Here is a 16,400-nt window from a genome sequence, read left to right on the forward strand (position 1 = left end):
GGTGGCTAGAGCCTCATCCTCAGTGCACAGTCAAGCCACAGAATCGCGCAACTGTAACCTGACCCGTGCTCCTCCTCCTCTCTTAGGTGTGTAAATACTCCTGCGCTGTGGTAACAAAGTATAAGTCTGACTTCATGAGGTTTCTGTAAAACAGCCCAATTCCCATGCCTTTGGCCTATACCAAAAGTCTAGGGCCCCCATAGCATACAAAAATTTATTAAAGCTAAACATTCCGTTTTAATGCTGGGGCACTATGCATTAGAGTCAGGCAGTCTGGAGTGAAGGTCCCTGGACAGCTCGGGCTTTAATGTTGTCTCCTCACTGTGTCCATCGAGGCCAGAGATGGAGGAGCGTGCCTGTTGAAGCAGGTCCCAGCTCCGCCAGCCTAGCTGGGCACACGGAACTTCTCTAAAAACCCAGGTCACCCCAGCTATCGCCGGTCACAGAGCGATGAAGTAGAGGGTGAGTGGGCCAAATCACGGGACCCATAAATGCCGGCGGGAGGGACAGAAGCCCCAAGCCGCCAGGCCCCGCCCACGGCTGGCTCCGCCCCCCCCGGAAGCTCCACATCCGGCGCGGGTAGGCTGTTCGGAGACCGGCACCATGGCGCTGTGTGAGCGGGTTGCAGGCGGGTGCTCTCTGCTCTGGCCTCACGTGTTGCTTTTCGGGGACTCCATCACCCAGGTACTCACTACGCCCTCGGCTGCGTCTGCGCGTGTCGGGCGGGCCCGGTGCGGTTTCCCCTCGTGCTCCGCGGGCCGTGCACCCTCGCGGGCTGATGTGGACGTTCCGGGTGCTCGAGACCGCGTCTTTTCAGGAGGACTTTAGATGGCTCGGTGCTCCGTCGGGGGTGCACGGAGGGTTTAAATAGCTCGGTGCTCTGTCGGGAGTGCACGGAGGGTTTAGATGGCTCAGTGCGCGTCGGTGATGCATGGGGTGCTTAGAGGTCCCGAAGCCTCCTGCGTGTTCCTGGCTGAAGCCACTTTGAACTTCGAACCCGCTAGTTCACCTCTCGTTTCCTCCCACGGCCCAGGTCCTGTACAAGTGTTTGAAAACAAAATGATTCCAACAGTACGGAAAAGTAATCCTGGTATCTGAGACCGTTTAACTCCCAATTAAGGAAGTTCCTCAGGATGCCTTCCTTCGCGGAGATAGGAAAACCGCTTCCCAGTGGTTTTCTAATGCTCACACATGGCTTTCCCTAATAATTGGCAACATTATTTTTAGGTTTTTGTAAGTAGCCGTGATGGCGTGTTGCTGCCAGAGGACTGCCACGACTCTTAGGGAAATCAGTAGAGTTGACTTACTTGGCTTTCAGCTGTGGAGAAGCGGAATAACACGGTGTCATCTCCCAACTCGACACACCTGGATAACAAATGCCTCTAATGCCAAGTCGCAGTAAAATATAGGTGACTGGCTCGGGTCCATTAAATGAAGGAAATCACATTTCCGAAGAGCTACCAAGTGCACACAGTGACCCTCCCAAGATACTTTCCCAAGCAAGGAAGGCAAGAAGCTTGGGGGGTGTCAAGAAGTAGTCCGTACTTTTGCCATTGTGTCTGGCTGCGTGGGTAGTAACCGGCTTTTCTCTTCAGTTTTCTTTCCAGCGGGGTGGATGGGGCGCATTGCTGGCTGACCGACTTGTCAGGTGAGGACGGTTCCCGGTTCCCAGATCGCACTCAGCTGCTTCCTAGGGAAGCTTGGTCCAAAGACTGAAGACACAAACAGTGGGTTTTCGCCTGTTAGCGCCTTTTGTCCAAAGTGCGTGTTAGAGGAACAGACACAGGCTTTCGGGTTCAGCAAAATCGAGTTTGCCACTGCGTGAGATCAGGGGCCACTCGTGGTGGCTGGATGTCTACCTGTAATCCTCCAAACCACTGAGTTTCCGCCTGGTAGCAGATCGTAACATTTCGTTCTTGCCCAGATTACCACCCATCAGGAAGTCTATTTGAGATGAACTCTTGAGGGGCCACAAACATCTATAAAATTAGCCCCTTGTACAGAATTCATATCTTATTGAGGGGTTTGGGGGACGGGGTGGGGTCTGAGCACTACAAGGAAGCTACTTTTTACTTATAACCTGTCTTTTTAAATCAATTTTATTTCAGAAAATGTGACGTTCTGAATCGTGGATTTTCAGGTTACAATACCAAATGGGCCAAGATTATCCTCCCGAGATTAATTAGGAAAGAGAGCAGTATGGAGAACCCAGTGGTGGTTACCATCTTCTTTGGTGCCAATGACTCTTCTCTCAAAGGTAAGGGCGTTTCTAGCTCATTCCTGTTTTTCCTGGACTCAAGCAAATACATGTTTATATGTATCTCCCAGTAGAGAGTTTTCCCGAGAACAGGGCGTCCCAGGAACTCACCTGTGTGGGGTTTCTTTTGGCTTTGATGTGGTTAGAGTTGGCTCGGGTCCTCTGGGGCTCATTTTCCACATAACTGCCTTGTTGGCCCACCTGAAATGATGTTTGATTGATTGTTCCTGCACTCTGATGTCTTCAGCTGGTACAGCGGACAGCGGAGGGCTGGTCTCTGGGACAGGACGTGCTTCCTCTAGCGAGAAAGCATTGTCTTTTTGTTAGAGATAAGGTCTCCTGTAGCCCAGGCTGGCTTCAAACTCACTGGGTAGCTAAGGCTAGCTGATCCTCCAGCCTCTACCTCTCAAGTTCTGGGATAAGGTTGTGCCACAGCCTGGCCTATTACTGTTTTTTTGTTGTTGTCTGGTTATTTTGTTTTGTTTTGTTCTTAAATTACACATGGTACAGGGAAAGACTAGCCAGGAACACATCCAATCTCCAGCAGTGGCCTAGATGGCAGGGTCGTGGGTGACTTTGTTTTTACTTCCTGTGGTTTGCACAGAGTCTGCAGAGAGCACCCCATGCTTGTGTGCCAGTCTGGCTGGAAGCAACCTCTGCAGTCTTGTGCTTTCCACACTTGTCTGTTTTCACTGCTACCCTAAGAGGCAGAGCTGCCGTTCCCCTCGCTTCCCAGTGAGGACACTAAGCTTCAGAAAGCTAAGCATTTTTCTAAGGTTAAATGACCAGTCAGTGATAGGCAGGATTGAAGCTGGGGCAGTCTTTTTGCTTGTTTTGTTTTTGTTTGAGACAGGGTTTCTCTTTAGATTTGGAGCCTGTCCTAGAATTGAAACTAGCTCTTGTAGACCAGGCTGGCCTCGAACTCACAGAGATCCGCCTGCCCCTGCCTCCCGAGTGCTGAATTAAAGTTGTGCGCCACCACTGCCCAGCTAAACGGGCAGTCTTATGTCACAACCTACAGATCCAGCCTTGCTGATGGTGGGGGACCTAGAGACCAGGATATTTAAAATGCCCTAGCCAGTCTCTGTGGCCCGAGCCATGAGCGGTTTTGGTAACGTTTGAAGAGGGGGGAATCTTGTCTTTATCTTTTGGTGCTCAAGAGTTCCTCGGTTACACTGTAAATCTGCAAACAATATATTCCTGCCTGTGAGGAGTGGCACGTGCGCGTGATCTGAGCACCTGAAGGCTCCAAGTTAAGCCTGAAAAAGAGTAAGATCCTGTCTGAAAACACAAAGGCCTGCTGGCAGTGGTGGCACACGCCTTTAATCTCAGCACTGAGTTCGAAGTCAGGCTGGTTTAAAGAGGGAGTTCCAAAGCTACACAAAGAAACCCTGTCTCAAAAAACAAACAAGACCCCCACAAAGGCCCAGGGATGTTGAAGTGTGCAGACTGTCTGCCTGGTGTGTACAGTCCTGAGCTCAGTTCCCTTTCCAGCACTCCATAAAACTGAGCTGCGTGGGGGGTGCCGGCCTTTAACCCCAGCACCTGGGAGGTGGGACAGGGACAGGAGAATCACTTTGAGTTCTCGCTGTCAGGGCTACAAAAGGAGACCCCATCTTACTGTCTAGTGAATTTAGAACCTGTCTGGGCTAGAAACTCCCAAAAAACAATTTAAAAAGCCACAAAAGTCTATTTATCTTATTTGCTGTTTTGGAGACTGTTCAGACTGAGGTGCGCATGTCTTGAACAGGTGAGAACCCCAAGCAGCATGTCCCACTGGATGAGTACGGCGCAAACTTGCGGGACATGGTGCAGTACCTGACGTCTGTGGGCATCCCCCAGGAGCGAGTCATTCTCATCACCCCACCCCCGCTGCACGAAGCAGCCTGGGAGAAGGAATGCATCCTGAAAGGTGAGCGAGCACGCTGCTCAGCTGCACGCAGGTGCTGAGGGCTTCTGCTCCAGGGTCCTGTCATAACCAATGTACAAACTCGAAGGATCAACTCCGGGTGTCTTACTCTAGATTGTTCTAGACATGAAGTGGGGCAGGGATTCTGGTGTGTGAGTCAGGAGGGCATTGGTACCCTGGTACCCACTGTCTGTATAGTTGCCAGACGCTAAGAGGCACACAAGGCCCACTTCCAGCTGCTGGACTGGAGAGGTGTACTATGAACTCTTGTCTTAGCTGCTTGAATCCAGAGGACGGGTTTGACTGGGACACAGTAATGGCCTTTCAGCACAGGTCAGCAGCCAGAACTAGGGAGAATCGTTCATTTCTTCTCTTGCAGCTAGGCATCCCGGCTCCCACTGTACCCCACATCCCTCCCTTCGCCTCTGGCTCTCAGTTTGCCACCTGCACTCCTGAGGTTCTTCCCAGCTCTTCCAGGATGGGCAGGCTTGCCCTGTGCCCTGGGAAGTCCGCCTTCCTCCTAGACTGGGAGGTAGGCAGCATGTACTTGACTAAGTGTGTACATTTTGTACTAGAATCTGCATGAGCTGGGCAGTGGTGGCACATGCCTTTAATCTTAGCACTTGGGAGGCAGAGGCAGGTGGATCTCTGTGAGTTTGAAGCCAGCCTGGTCTGCAGAGCAAGTTGCAGTACAGCTAGGGCTATTAACACAGAGAAACCCTGTCTTGACAAAAACAAAACTCAAAACAAAAAACAAAACAAAACAAAAAAACACAAAGACTCTGTGAATGAGATAGGTATGGCTGTCACAGGCTAGGAAAGCCTCAGAATGGATGCACGTGTTGTTAGCAGGCACAGCTGTGTAGGAGCAGGCTTGGGCAATGACTAGTCTCTGCAGACTTTTCTCACGTTACTGCAGTAGCCGTTGGCTGCATGCTGACTCTTGGGCTCAGCGGCAGTGTGCATCTCATAGTCTCAATGTCTCTTTCTAACCATCTTGTCCCTTACCCAGCTCACTGCGGTCTGTTCTCTAGCTGGTTAGCCTCTGTACCCCGACCCTGGTGCCTCAGAAGCTTCTAGATGCTACATACAGCTGGCTGCTCCCCCCCTTGTGCAGAGCAGTGCCGCTGTCTTATCCGTCAAGCAGGCTGGGGGTTATACTTAGAAACTGGACCAGCAGTACGTTTAAGTTTCCCCTCCCCCCCCCCCACAGGGTGCAAACTAAATCGCCTGAACTCAGTTGTCGGTGAATACGCTAATGCTTGTCTACAAGCAGCTAGAGACTGTGGGACGGATGTCCTTGACCTGTGGACCCTGATGCAGAAGGACAACCAGGTATTGTCGTTTTCTCAGTCCTTTCAGGATCACAGACATAAAGCTGGAAGGCTCTTCAGACAGGCATGGTGGTGCACACCTGTAATCCCAGAATGCGGGAGGCAAGGGTAGAAGGGTGCGTGGCTACATAAAACCGTGTCTCAGGACATACATGTCAGTCATGCTTTTCATGAAGAAGAGCATAAAAACCGGGCAGTCAAGAGGCCTGGAGGGCAACCAGAACCTCAGCTAGAGGTTGCCATAGTACACCATAAATGGCCAAATTAGTGCCTGTAAGAGCAGAAAAGAGCTCAGATAAAATGGCAATATATATTGACTAACAAAATCCACAGCTTGAGATGCCATCTCGTTGAATTATTTTGTCCTAGAATCCAAGAACAATACACAGGGAGAAAGTTAGTTGTGAGGCGCAGCGCTCAGGAGGGCAGCTGGAGGCTGCATATAGCCGCACATCCGTGCGCTGACAGAGGACGCGGCCGTCCACTATCTAGTTTTTTGGCAGCATTATCCACATGAGGCCCAAGCTAGAATCAAGGCACCCATCTTCCTGCATCCACAGAGTCCTGGGCAGCAGCAAAGAGGCCAGGTCTGATGCCTGAAACACGACTAAAACCGATAGGGAAGGCGGGCTTTCAAGTCAGGGGCTTGGTTCCAGCTACTGACACCTAGACAAGGCTGCACTGACAGGTTAGGGAGAGGACAGTGGCGACATTCAGGCGTCATTCCTGGTTCCTGGTCTGCTTTCAGCCCCTCCCCCCTTTTGAGACAGGGTCTCACTCCCCAGGCTGGCCTAGAACTTGCTTTGTAGCTGAGGATGACCTTGAATTTCTGAACTTCCCACCTCCACGCCTGGAGGTGAGTGCTGGGGACTGAGCCTGTGCTAAGCAAACAGTTTGCTGGGTCTCTTCCCTACTTTTTATTCCTTAGTAAAATGCTTGCTCTCTAGGGGCATTTCCTTGTGATGCTGAGGGACGGGGGGTGTGGTGTTTGAAGTGCTCCAGCAAAGGAGAACCCACTCTACCCGGGTTCTATTCTACACAGCTGTCTGGTTTTGCTATGTCGACTAAGGATAGCCCTCAGCCCACAGTCACCAAACCACAATACTAACCTTTCGCCCTCCCCTAATTCTCAATCCATTCCCGCCTCCACAGACCCGGAAGGAAGGGTCTGACGTTACAGCTGATCAGGTGCTGGAGAGCAGAGACCGTCAGTTCAGGATGCCCAGTAGCCGCTGACTTGAACATCACAAACTCCAAGGTTTAGGACTTCTCAGAGTAGTGTCCTGTCTATCTCTGGAGGCTCTCGGAGCCCCGGGACTCCCTCCAGTCAGCCTCGGCACCCTTCACTGAGCCTTGTTCCCGGAGTGGAAGGGCCACAGCAGGCTCAGTGCTTAATCTGCTCCAGGGCCAGCAGGATGGCTCAGTGGGAAAGGCACCGAACTGCCAAGCCTGCTGACCTGAGCCTGGTCCCAAACACCTCCTTGGTGGTTGGAGAACCAACTCCTACAAACTGTGCTTTGGCCTCCTTGTGCCACCATGACGTGTGTACCCTTTCCTCAGGCCCCCATACAAATAAGATGGCGTGAGAGTACAGGAGGGACGTCTGCTACCATTACCTAGTTTTACTCAAGCCTTTTCCAGTTTAACATAGTCAAGGTCCAGGACTAAGGGCATCTTCCTGACAGATCAGTAATTCGGGACCACCCAGGTGGAAAGGTCACTAGAACTGGAATTCTCATCTCTGAACAGTCTCCACGGGGATTAAGCAAAGATGCCTCAGAGTAAATCCTGGGTTTAGGCAGGAGTGATGGAAGCCTGGACTCCACACAGCCTTCCTATCCTAGTCTAAGTTCTTGTCACCGCCCACATCCTAGGAGGATCCTGCGCTTTCTTAACGCTGTGAATCATAGGCCCTCATTAAGCCTCTGAGACCCAGGATTATGGGTCTGTTGGACACAGGAGCACAAGCAGCACAGGTCTTGTAGCCTGTAGAGAAACTGAGCCCACTGTGGTCCCAGTCACTGGTCTGTGAACAACCCCAGGAAGCCACGTGACACGTTGCTCCTCTCCTCACAGGACTTCTCATCCTATCTATCAGATGGCCTGCATTTATCACCAATGGGAAACGAGTTTCTGTTCGTAAACCTCTGGCCGCTGCTGGACAAGAAACTCTCCTCTCTGCCATGGCTGCTTCCCTACTGGAAGGATGTGGAGGAAACAAAACCTGAGCTGAGTCTGCTGGGGGACGGAGACCATTAGTCAGCCTGGGAAACCTTCTCAAGAAGGGGTGGTTCGTGTCATTTGTGGGTACCACTTCCAGTTGGTAATTCACAAAAGTTCCAAGAATCCCTGTTCATGTACATAATCTCAAATATCTAGAAGCTAATTAAACATTTTTTCAAGATTAACATCTTTATATGCACTGGTGTTTTGCCTGCATGTATGTCTGTGTGAGGATGCCAGATTCCCCTGGAACTGGAGCTATAGACAATTGTGAGCTGCCATGTGGGTGCTGGGAACTGAACCTGGATCCTCTGGAAGAGCAGCTAGTGCTCTTAATCACCAGGCCATCTCTCCAGCCCCCTACCCCATTCATGACTTTTGACCAAAAAACCCACTAACGTTTGCCAGTGTAAATAACTTATTTTTCAGGGAAATGCTGTTCTTGACCCATTTTGTTTTGATGTTCAGTATTTATTGAAACAGCTATCAACGCCACAGTTACAGAATATACCCTGAGCAGCTTGTTAATCCTGTACATGGAAAAAAAAAAAGCCATTTTTGGTTTGTTTAAAAAGTCACAATTTTATAAAAATGGTTTTCTTATATTCTGCCAAAATTTTGATTCATACAAACACCCACACACCCTACTCACCTTATAGCAAATCCTCAAAATATAAGGCTACCATGGCTAGTTAAGAGCAAATACCACAAGGTACATGTTCAAGTATTAGTGTAACAGACATCCTCGGAGAGACAAGGCACAGGTCTGGTTAGTTGTCCTCAGAGATTACAAGTTATCTTGGTTAAAACGTGTTGGCTGGTGAGCACATTTCGATTCTTAGAACAAATGCTTTTGTAAGTAGACTTTATAGAAACCAGAATTCAGGCTAATGGCTTTCCTCCTTCACACAGTAAGTTCAGAGCATCCAGGATCCTGAAGCACTAAAGCCAGAGGTCGTGTGAGTATCTACTTGCTGGGTCTGGAGGTCGGTTCTGGGCTGGGCCCTAGGCGGAGAGTGGCAGCACCTGGCGGCCTGTAAGAGCGCCTGCTCACTCAGGCAAGCTGACGACAGCAGCCGCGTCCTTCCCATTGGGGGTTGAAGCAGGATAGGTTCCATGGATACGGAAATTTCTTACAGCACTGGGCTTTTTTATTTTATGTATGTGCGTATTTTGCCTGCATGTCTGTGCACCACATGCCTGCCTGGTGCCGCAGAGGTCAGAAGAGGGCATCTGATCCCCTGGGACTGGAGTACAGAGCTCTTAACAGATGGGGCCAACTCTGCAGCTCAATATTGAATTGTCTTAAGACAGAGAAACTGTCCAGTGAATGGCCTAACAGTTTGTAGGCCATCCCTAAGCTCACATGGCTGTTACTGCAGACCTCACCTGAAGCTAGAGTCTTCATCCTGGGCAGGACCATCCTTAAGTCAATTTGGTCTCAAGTGTTCCAGTGCCAGGACAGGCCACATTAGGGGACAATGTGCATATAACCTCTGCTTCTACTTGAAGGCAAAGAGATAAGTTTCCAGTTACCCTCACTAAGAACTGCCAAGCGCTTCACTGTGGCCAGGGGACCATTACAGTGTACAGAGACAGACTGCAGATGGTCAGCACTGTCACCAAGGACTCCATTCAGCCTTAGTTTCTGTTTTTGCACCACAGGTCAAAGGAGATTTTAGATTATAAATGAAAAAACCCCAAACCTAAAATGAGCCAGATTTACCTCACCCCTTCAAAGGGCCTACACCTACACAGGATGTCATGTGAAGGTCATGTCGTATGACCAGCATCTGCTAGGTTGTTTGTGTGTTCCTGGGGGCATTGTTTGGTTCAGGTCAGCTCTCTAGAGCATCTGTGCATGTATGTCCGTCCCGGAGCGGGGCGAGGCTCCTCATTAGCACTCTGTCTCCTTGCTGTCCACTCGGTTCTGGCGCTGCAGCTTAAAGGAGGCCGCCTTCTCACTCCTGGTGACTGGGTGGTCTGTGAGGTCCTCAAAGGACTTGGCAGCTGCACTGCTATTGGGGAAGGGGTCCTTCTCAAAGCCATCGTCGTCCACATGCGAGTCTGTGCTGGGGTCTTCCTGGATGGTGTCCATCCTCTGGTGGTCCAGTTTGGGAGCCGCAGACACTGGCGGCATCATGGAGGCCGGCTGCAGGGGCTGCAGACGACCTGGAGTCTGGGGTGCAGGAAACGGCTTGATGATGCGAACAGAGGCCGAATCCATGCTGCTCAACATCTCAATGTTCTGGGAAGGCATGGTCCAAAGGGTGGGGGAGAAATGAATCAAAGGTCACTGTTACATTGTTACCTTTCCCCACAGTAGCCCTGGGCGGTGCTCAAGGGCCGGGCCAGGCTCCCCCTTGTGTCTACCAAGATCCATGCCATAAGAACTGAGTGCTGAGAGGCTGGGTCAGCACCTGTTGTTTTTTGGGAAACCAGGATTCTTCTCAGCTAGCTTTCCACCCGTGTGACTAAGTCACTTTCTCAGGACTGCTCACACTCAATCCTTGGGGGGGGGGGGGGGGGGGGGACCTGAGGCCTGCTCTGGTTTTCTGTGTATACTTACACTGTGGTGAAACAGAGACAGGGATTCATACTGTTTGTCCAGTTTCTTATCCTACAAAGAACAGGAAGTAAAATGTCACTGAAACTAGGAGCCCAACCCTCAAGCAGTACCGCTTCCTGTCCACTACTCCAAGGCTGAGTGAACTCAGACCCTCTACCACAGGGCGGCAGCAGGGGTACGGCTCAGCACTGGGGCAGTGGCCCAGCACATGAGGCCTTGTTCTACCTGCCACCCCTCCACTACCACAAAGAACCCCCAGGGACAGGTTCACTAGCTGAGAACACACGTCAGCTCCCAGGAAAGAAGTGCAGCTCTACACAACAGTGGCGAGGGTTCACAGAGGAGGGGCTTTAAGTCCTGCTTTCAAAGATGCCTTACACTGTGGGTAGAAGGACAAGTGGGTCTGTGTGCAACACAATCAGCTCATATCCACAGCGCCTGTGCACTCAGACAGTTGGCAAAGGTTAAGGTTCGTGGCCTCCCTCGGTCCTGACTCCGCCGGCCCAAAACATAGCCTTTCACAGAACTGAATCTTGATCCCCACATTGTATTTCTGCGGAGGCTGAATGCTAACTGACAAAGGGAAAGGCAGCAACCCAAGAACTGGGCCACAACTTAATGTCTGGTGACATGAATGCATTCTGTGGCTAGAAACAAACCACCAAGTGGTTCTGCTCTGAAATCAAGACCAGCTTCATGGTCCACATGTACACCTTTCAGTGAACACAAAATCTGCTCAACATTGCAGCAGCAGCACTGGGGAGGGATGCCACTGCTGTCCTGAGACGCATCTTCTAACAAAGCCTCAAGCCCATCGCTACGACAGCAGCTCTGCTTTAGTATGAGTGCCCAGTGCCTTCCACACTGCAAGAGTCAGGAGGCACTGAGAGCTTCAGACACCAAGCCTCATCTTTCATCTGTAAGGCACCTACTCCCTATTCGTGCAAGGTAAATTTTTTAAAACTCAAAATGTATAAAGTGCCTGGAGTTCTAAAGACAAAGTCTAATTTAACATGGAACTTTTATTTGTGAAGAGAAGACTGTCAACAGTGTACACAGCACATGGGGAATGTCTGCAGTGTTTGACCTTGTTCCCTATAACCAGGCCGAAACAGTGCTCCTGTTGACTGTACAAGTCACAGGCAAGTCCAGCTAAGTGTTCTCCTGTGTTTAAAGTATAAATTTAAGAACACTTTAAAAACTGTGTGTTGTGTGTGAGTGCGCCATAGCCTACAAGCTAAGACATGCCTGTGCAGGTAAGAGGACCACTGGGGAGTCAATTCTCTCCTTCCACCATCTAGGTCCTGGGGAAAGAGCATAGGTATCTACCTGCTGCTGTGTCTCATGCTGACGGGGACCCATGAGGTCACTATGGAGCTGAGGATAACTTTGAGCTCTTGGTCCTCCTGAGTGCATGCCCTAGTTTACTCAGTACTGGGGAGGAACACACAGCCCTGGGCAAGCTTCAGAAACCCTCTACTAGCTAAGTATCCAGCTCCCATTTGGCTCAAAGCCCATCAGGCAGGCTCCGAGGTTCTGTCACAGAACACTGTCAACAGCACTGGCAACACTCACATCTATCTTTCAACCTGCAGCTTCTCGACGGCTCTGTAAAATATTTGATCACTTACCACACAGTGGACAAGAATGCTGAAAGGAATCCAGAATATCAAGGAGAAAACCAGGACGGACCCTACGATGTTGTCTGCCAAAAACTTTCCTGTGAACAATTCCAAAGAGTAAACGTCTCAACCACATACCTCACTACGAAACACTCTTGAGTAGCATGGCCAGGCTGTGCTGGGGGTGAAGGAACTAGAGAGTATTATGCTTGCTTCCTGTGTTCACAGTGCCAAAGAGACACAGCACACCATGCTTAGGAGACAATACTTTTATTACCTGAAGATTACTATTTTTATATTAGAATTCTAGGGGGTTTTGCCTTTTGCAAAACCTGGGACCTACTGGTAAATAGGATCACAAGACTGAACCAAGCTCAGTTGGGCCACTCTCTGAAAACTCACGCTTGCAAGAGACACAAGGACGGATGAGTGAGTTTTGTCTTAGCCAATAAAGCATTTTTTAAATATAACTTTGTATGTGTGTGGTTTTTCAGGACAGGGTTTCCATGTTTAACAGCCCTGGCTTTCCTGGAACTCACTTTGTTGACGAGGCTGAACTCAAACTCAAGAAGTCCTCCTTCCTCCTAAGAGCTAGGGTTAAAGGCATGTGCTACCATGCCCAGCTTCTAACCATTACTTTTATGTATTCTGCCTGCACATATGTCTGTGCACATATGAATGCAGTGCCCTGGAAGGTCAGAAAAGGATGTTAGATTCCCTAGAACTGGCATTTCAGATAATTATGAACCACCACATGGGTGCTGAGAATTGAACCCAGATGCTCTGGAAGAATAACCAGTGTTGTTAACCCTGAGCCATCTCTCTAATCCCCAAGAGAGTTACTTCATAACAACTATGTCTTCTGTCATAGGATCACAGCACAAATTCTGCACCACGCCTGAGTTGCCATGGAAACCCACTCAGCTCTTGGTAAATAGTACAGGAAGTATTTCACTTACCAAAAGTGTTGATGCTCAATTGGTCAATGAAATCCCAAAATCGCTCAATTACATCCTGTACTCGTTTTTCACATTTGCCCTGTAAGGAGAAGACATACTGTGCTATCCCAAACAACACGTTTAGAACTAATGAAGCCGCAGAAAGACAATGGGCACAGAAATAACTTCACTGGGTGGCCCACCTTGAACACAGGATGGTCAGGTAATTAGCACTTTCACAATTAGTCCCTTAGAAATATCTGGTACACTGGTGGGGATGAGAGTGTTCAGACTGGTATCCTGTGTATCTTAAAACTGGGCTTGTCTATTTTCCTAGTGGCTAAGAAGAAAGAAGTCTGTTGCCATACCCGGCCTAAAAGTCCACTCTCAGAATAACAAGATAAGGCTCAAGAAAACTGTCATCTATGGGGCTGGAGAGATGGCTCAGTGGTTAAGAGTACTGACTGCTCTTCCAGAGGACCCGGGTTCAATTCCTAGCACCCATATGGCAGCTCACAACTGTCTGAAGATCCAGTTGCAGGGGATCTGACACCTTCACACCAATGCACATAAAACAAATAAACCATAAAAAATATTTTAAAAAGAAAAAGAAAACTGTCATCTAGGAGTACCCAGTTAGAATGACAGCGATTATATACATGGTGGACAGGACGGCTTTCTATGCTTAGTACTTGATTTTGCAATCAGAGCAATCCAACCGCAGATGCTCCCTTTTGATCTTTCTGACCAGTGCCTGCTTTCATTGAATGCCCACAGAGGAAGTGGGCAGGTGTTCTAGGGTCACTGGAGTTTGAAACTGAGCTCAGAGACAGAAGACCTGGGGAGGAAGCTCACGTGTTATTTGAGACCAGATCTTGGCAGTAACCCTGGCTGGCCCGGAAGTCCATGTGAGAGCAGGCAGGAGCGGAGCCGTAGGGCTGGCAGTTGGCTTAGAGCCCTGGTTCCCTGGCCCGGACAATGGACACAGACTACAAAAGTGCTCAAGCTGTGACTGACTCTGTAGCACTGAGGAGCAAGGACCAAGGCTGCTTAGGTTGCCTCAGGCAAACCCCGGGCCCTCTGCAGACGCAGAATTCCACAGCAGGACAGACTCCCAAAGTACAGAAAAGTTGGAAATAATACTTACATTCATGTCGCAAAACCCCACTGTACAGGGCTTCCCTTTTCTCAAAAATAAGTTCTTCTGCTCTGCATCAACATAGGGCACACAGGGGCCAGAGAGGTTCCTGCAGCACACCTTGCATGAGTTGTCAGTGTCTGAAAGAGAAACATGCAGCTGACAGGAGTCCACCACAGGCTTCCTCGACTCCCCGTCTCTGACCTCACTCCCAGATGTGAAAAGCTGGTACTGCACAAGGCTGAGGGTTCATCACATGGCAGATCTGCTGGCTTGGGATCCAGGTACAGAACCATGAGAAGAAAATGGGCTGAAATGGTTTCTGAATTTATAATTCCTCGGCTTTCAAGTTAAAATAATTATTAGCTGGGTGTGGTAGCACACATCTTTAATCCCACAGAGGCGGGCATCTCTGTGACTACAAGGCTGGCCTGGTCTACAGAGTGAATTCTAGGACAGGCAGGGACACAAAGTGAGATTCTGAATAGAAAAGTCTGATTAAAAATGACAATGTCCTCTCTGTCCAAATCTGTATAATGTTCTTGCAAATGTGTCCCTCTGACCCAGCATTCCTAGCTCCCCGTCAGATTCCTTCTCTGACTCCTCAGTGTAAAGCCTATCCTGCCCTGGGCCAATGTAGCTGTGACACAACTGTGTACCTGTGGTGTGGAGCTGAGTGACTGCCAGTGAGTGACCTGAGCACCAGCCTGGACGGGACACCAGCTGGGCTAAGTCAACAGTCAGTGTAGACACCCAGCTAGAAAAGCTTACCCTCCACAGTCTGAACTTGTTCTAGGAGGCAATCTAAGTTTATCTTCAGGAAGAAAGCCAAGCAGAACACAAAGCAAGCAAAGGTTTACTGAGACTGTCTTTCCAAGGCACTGCAAGCCTGCTGTCATTCACTCAATCATTTACTGGCAGCTGTGCTGTCTCTGATGTACTGTGGCTCAAACCAAGGGCCACGTGCATGCATGCTAAGCAGGTTCTCTGTTGCTGAGCTGCACACCAGCACTTGGAGGAACCGCTCAGTCCAGTGCATGAATGAGTTCCCAGCCTCATGATTTAATGGTGACGTCTCTATATGGAACAGAGAACTGCCATCAATCTACCAGGTCCACAGTGGAGTGGGAATTTGGAGCCTAGCCAGACCCTGGATGTCCTTAAGCCTCCCTTCAGGCCTAGTGATTCCAAAAATAAGAGCATGGGAACCCAAGGAGAACTGTGAGGCACTAAAAAGGCTGCTTTCCCAGCCTGCCCAAACAGGGGCGAGAGGGTAGCAGGCCTCAATGGCATCATCAAAAGTTTCACCTAGGGGGTAAAGTAGGTAAAGGCACTGGCTGCCAACTTGAAAACCTGAGTTTTTATTCCTGAGATCTATATGGTTTGAGGTGAGAACTGATCCCACAAGTGATCTTTTGACTGTAGGTGCATGGCAGGGGTTGGGGGCACACAATTCTGAAAATCCCACCTACTGGACTTAGATCCTAGAATGGCTTTGGCTAAGTTCAAGCGTTTCCTGCAAGCCTGCATGGGAACAGGGCTACTGCTGCCTTTGTGCTTTATATGGCATGTGGGGGGAGGGACAGTTCCCCCACTCTCCAGTGCCTTCCCAATCTAGGAAGACACTAGTGTGTCTTGCTGCTTTCCTCATCCCCTTGTTTGGTTCTCCAAACTTGGATGAGCAGCAGGGAGCAACAGACAAAAAACGGAAGCTCTCCAGCCACAGAACTCAGAAACCACTCACCGATGCACGCACAAGACTCCAGCTCCTGCTCTCTCTTGCAGAAGGGAATGCATTTTCCAGCCTTGCACTTTCCAAGGTCCAAGCACACAGTGTCATCTTCCGCATCTCCTGGTGGGGGGCACTCACTGCTATTCCCTGGAGGCAAACACCAATTAAAACACAGTCCAGGTCAATAGTTCCCAGGGCACAGCAGTCACCAAGCACTAGCAAACAGCAAGGGCTTAGGGGACTGCTTTGACCTGAAGGAAACTTGACCCTGATTTTCAAATACATGTTCACACACTACAGGATACCTGGAGAAGCAACAGAAACACATACCTGTGCAATAAGACACGCCTTTGCAAGTAGCATTAATAGCCTCCTGGCACTTCTTCTGGGCTGTCTCAAACTGACAATTTTTACAGCAAGGACTGTTCCTATCACTATGGAAGAGCAGACAAACACTATTCAATCCAATGACAGCCCAACATCTAAGGCTATGGTTGTGTTAGTGACCTGAACACTGAAGCACACTTGGACCCCAGGACCAAGTTACTATTGCACATCCTGACTCCTCTGGAGCTATCTGCACTGAGTGTGTCCCTTCCTGACATGGGAAAGGCAACATCAATGCTACACCACAGCAAGAAACAGTACACACAGCAATCACCTTTTTGGTATTCTTGG

At 49.7% G+C, this 16,400-nt stretch overlaps 2 protein-coding genes and 1 long non-coding RNA gene across 7 annotated transcripts in view; 2 read left to right on the forward strand and 1 right to left on the reverse strand.

Moving 5' to 3' along the window:
- Window positions 1–538: 538 nt before the first annotated feature.
- Iah1 (isoamyl acetate hydrolyzing esterase 1 (putative)) lies at window positions 539–7,908 on the forward strand. 3 transcript variants are annotated; one of them, XM_048439787.3, is made up of 6 exons: window positions 539–684; window positions 1,596–1,648; window positions 2,109–2,257; window positions 4,008–4,169; window positions 5,380–5,501; window positions 7,577–7,908. In XM_048439787.3, the coding sequence occupies exons 1-6, from the start codon at window positions 604–606 to the stop codon at window positions 7,757–7,759; spliced, it is 750 nt and encodes a 249-aa protein (XP_048295744.1). In that variant the 5' UTR covers window positions 539–603; the 3' UTR covers window positions 7,760–7,908. The 3 variants fall into 3 exon arrangements, with proteins under 3 accessions (XP_048295744.1, XP_048295745.1, XP_048295747.1); XM_048439788.3 differs by having other exon boundaries at window positions 7,599–7,908; XM_048439790.3 differs by lacking the exon at window positions 1,596–1,648 and having other exon boundaries at window positions 577–684.
- Window positions 7,909–8,173: 265 nt separating this feature from the next.
- The window catches only part of Adam17 (ADAM metallopeptidase domain 17), a 48,732-nt gene continuing 40,505 nt past the window's right edge, over window positions 8,174–16,400 (reverse strand). For all 3 annotated transcript variants that reach the window (XM_048439780.3, XM_048439782.3, XM_048439784.3), the window contains 7 exons: window positions 16,053–16,156; window positions 15,735–15,869; window positions 14,000–14,130; window positions 12,874–12,952; window positions 11,924–12,012; window positions 10,293–10,343; window positions 8,174–9,971 (listed from right to left, as the gene is read on the reverse strand). In XM_048439780.3, coding sequence (XP_048295737.1) covers window positions 9,621–9,971; window positions 10,293–10,343; window positions 11,924–12,012; window positions 12,874–12,952; window positions 14,000–14,130; window positions 15,735–15,869; window positions 16,053–16,156 — 940 coding nt within the window. In that variant the 3' untranslated portion in view covers window positions 8,174–9,620. The remainder of the gene's footprint in view (window positions 9,972–10,292; window positions 10,344–11,923; window positions 12,013–12,873; window positions 12,953–13,999; window positions 14,131–15,734; window positions 15,870–16,052; window positions 16,157–16,400) is intronic.
- Window positions 10,249–12,384, forward strand: LOC125404080 (uncharacterized). The gene is made up of 2 exons (XR_007233174.3): window positions 10,249–11,240; window positions 11,888–12,384. It is a non-coding gene; the product is annotated as an uncharacterized LOC125404080 (long non-coding RNA).

This window comes from Myodes glareolus, chromosome 6, assembly GCF_982192425.1.
Source record: "Myodes glareolus chromosome 6, mMyoGla1.1, whole genome shotgun sequence".
In the NCBI taxonomy this organism is placed as follows: domain Eukaryota; kingdom Metazoa; phylum Chordata; class Mammalia; order Rodentia; family Cricetidae; genus Myodes; species Myodes glareolus.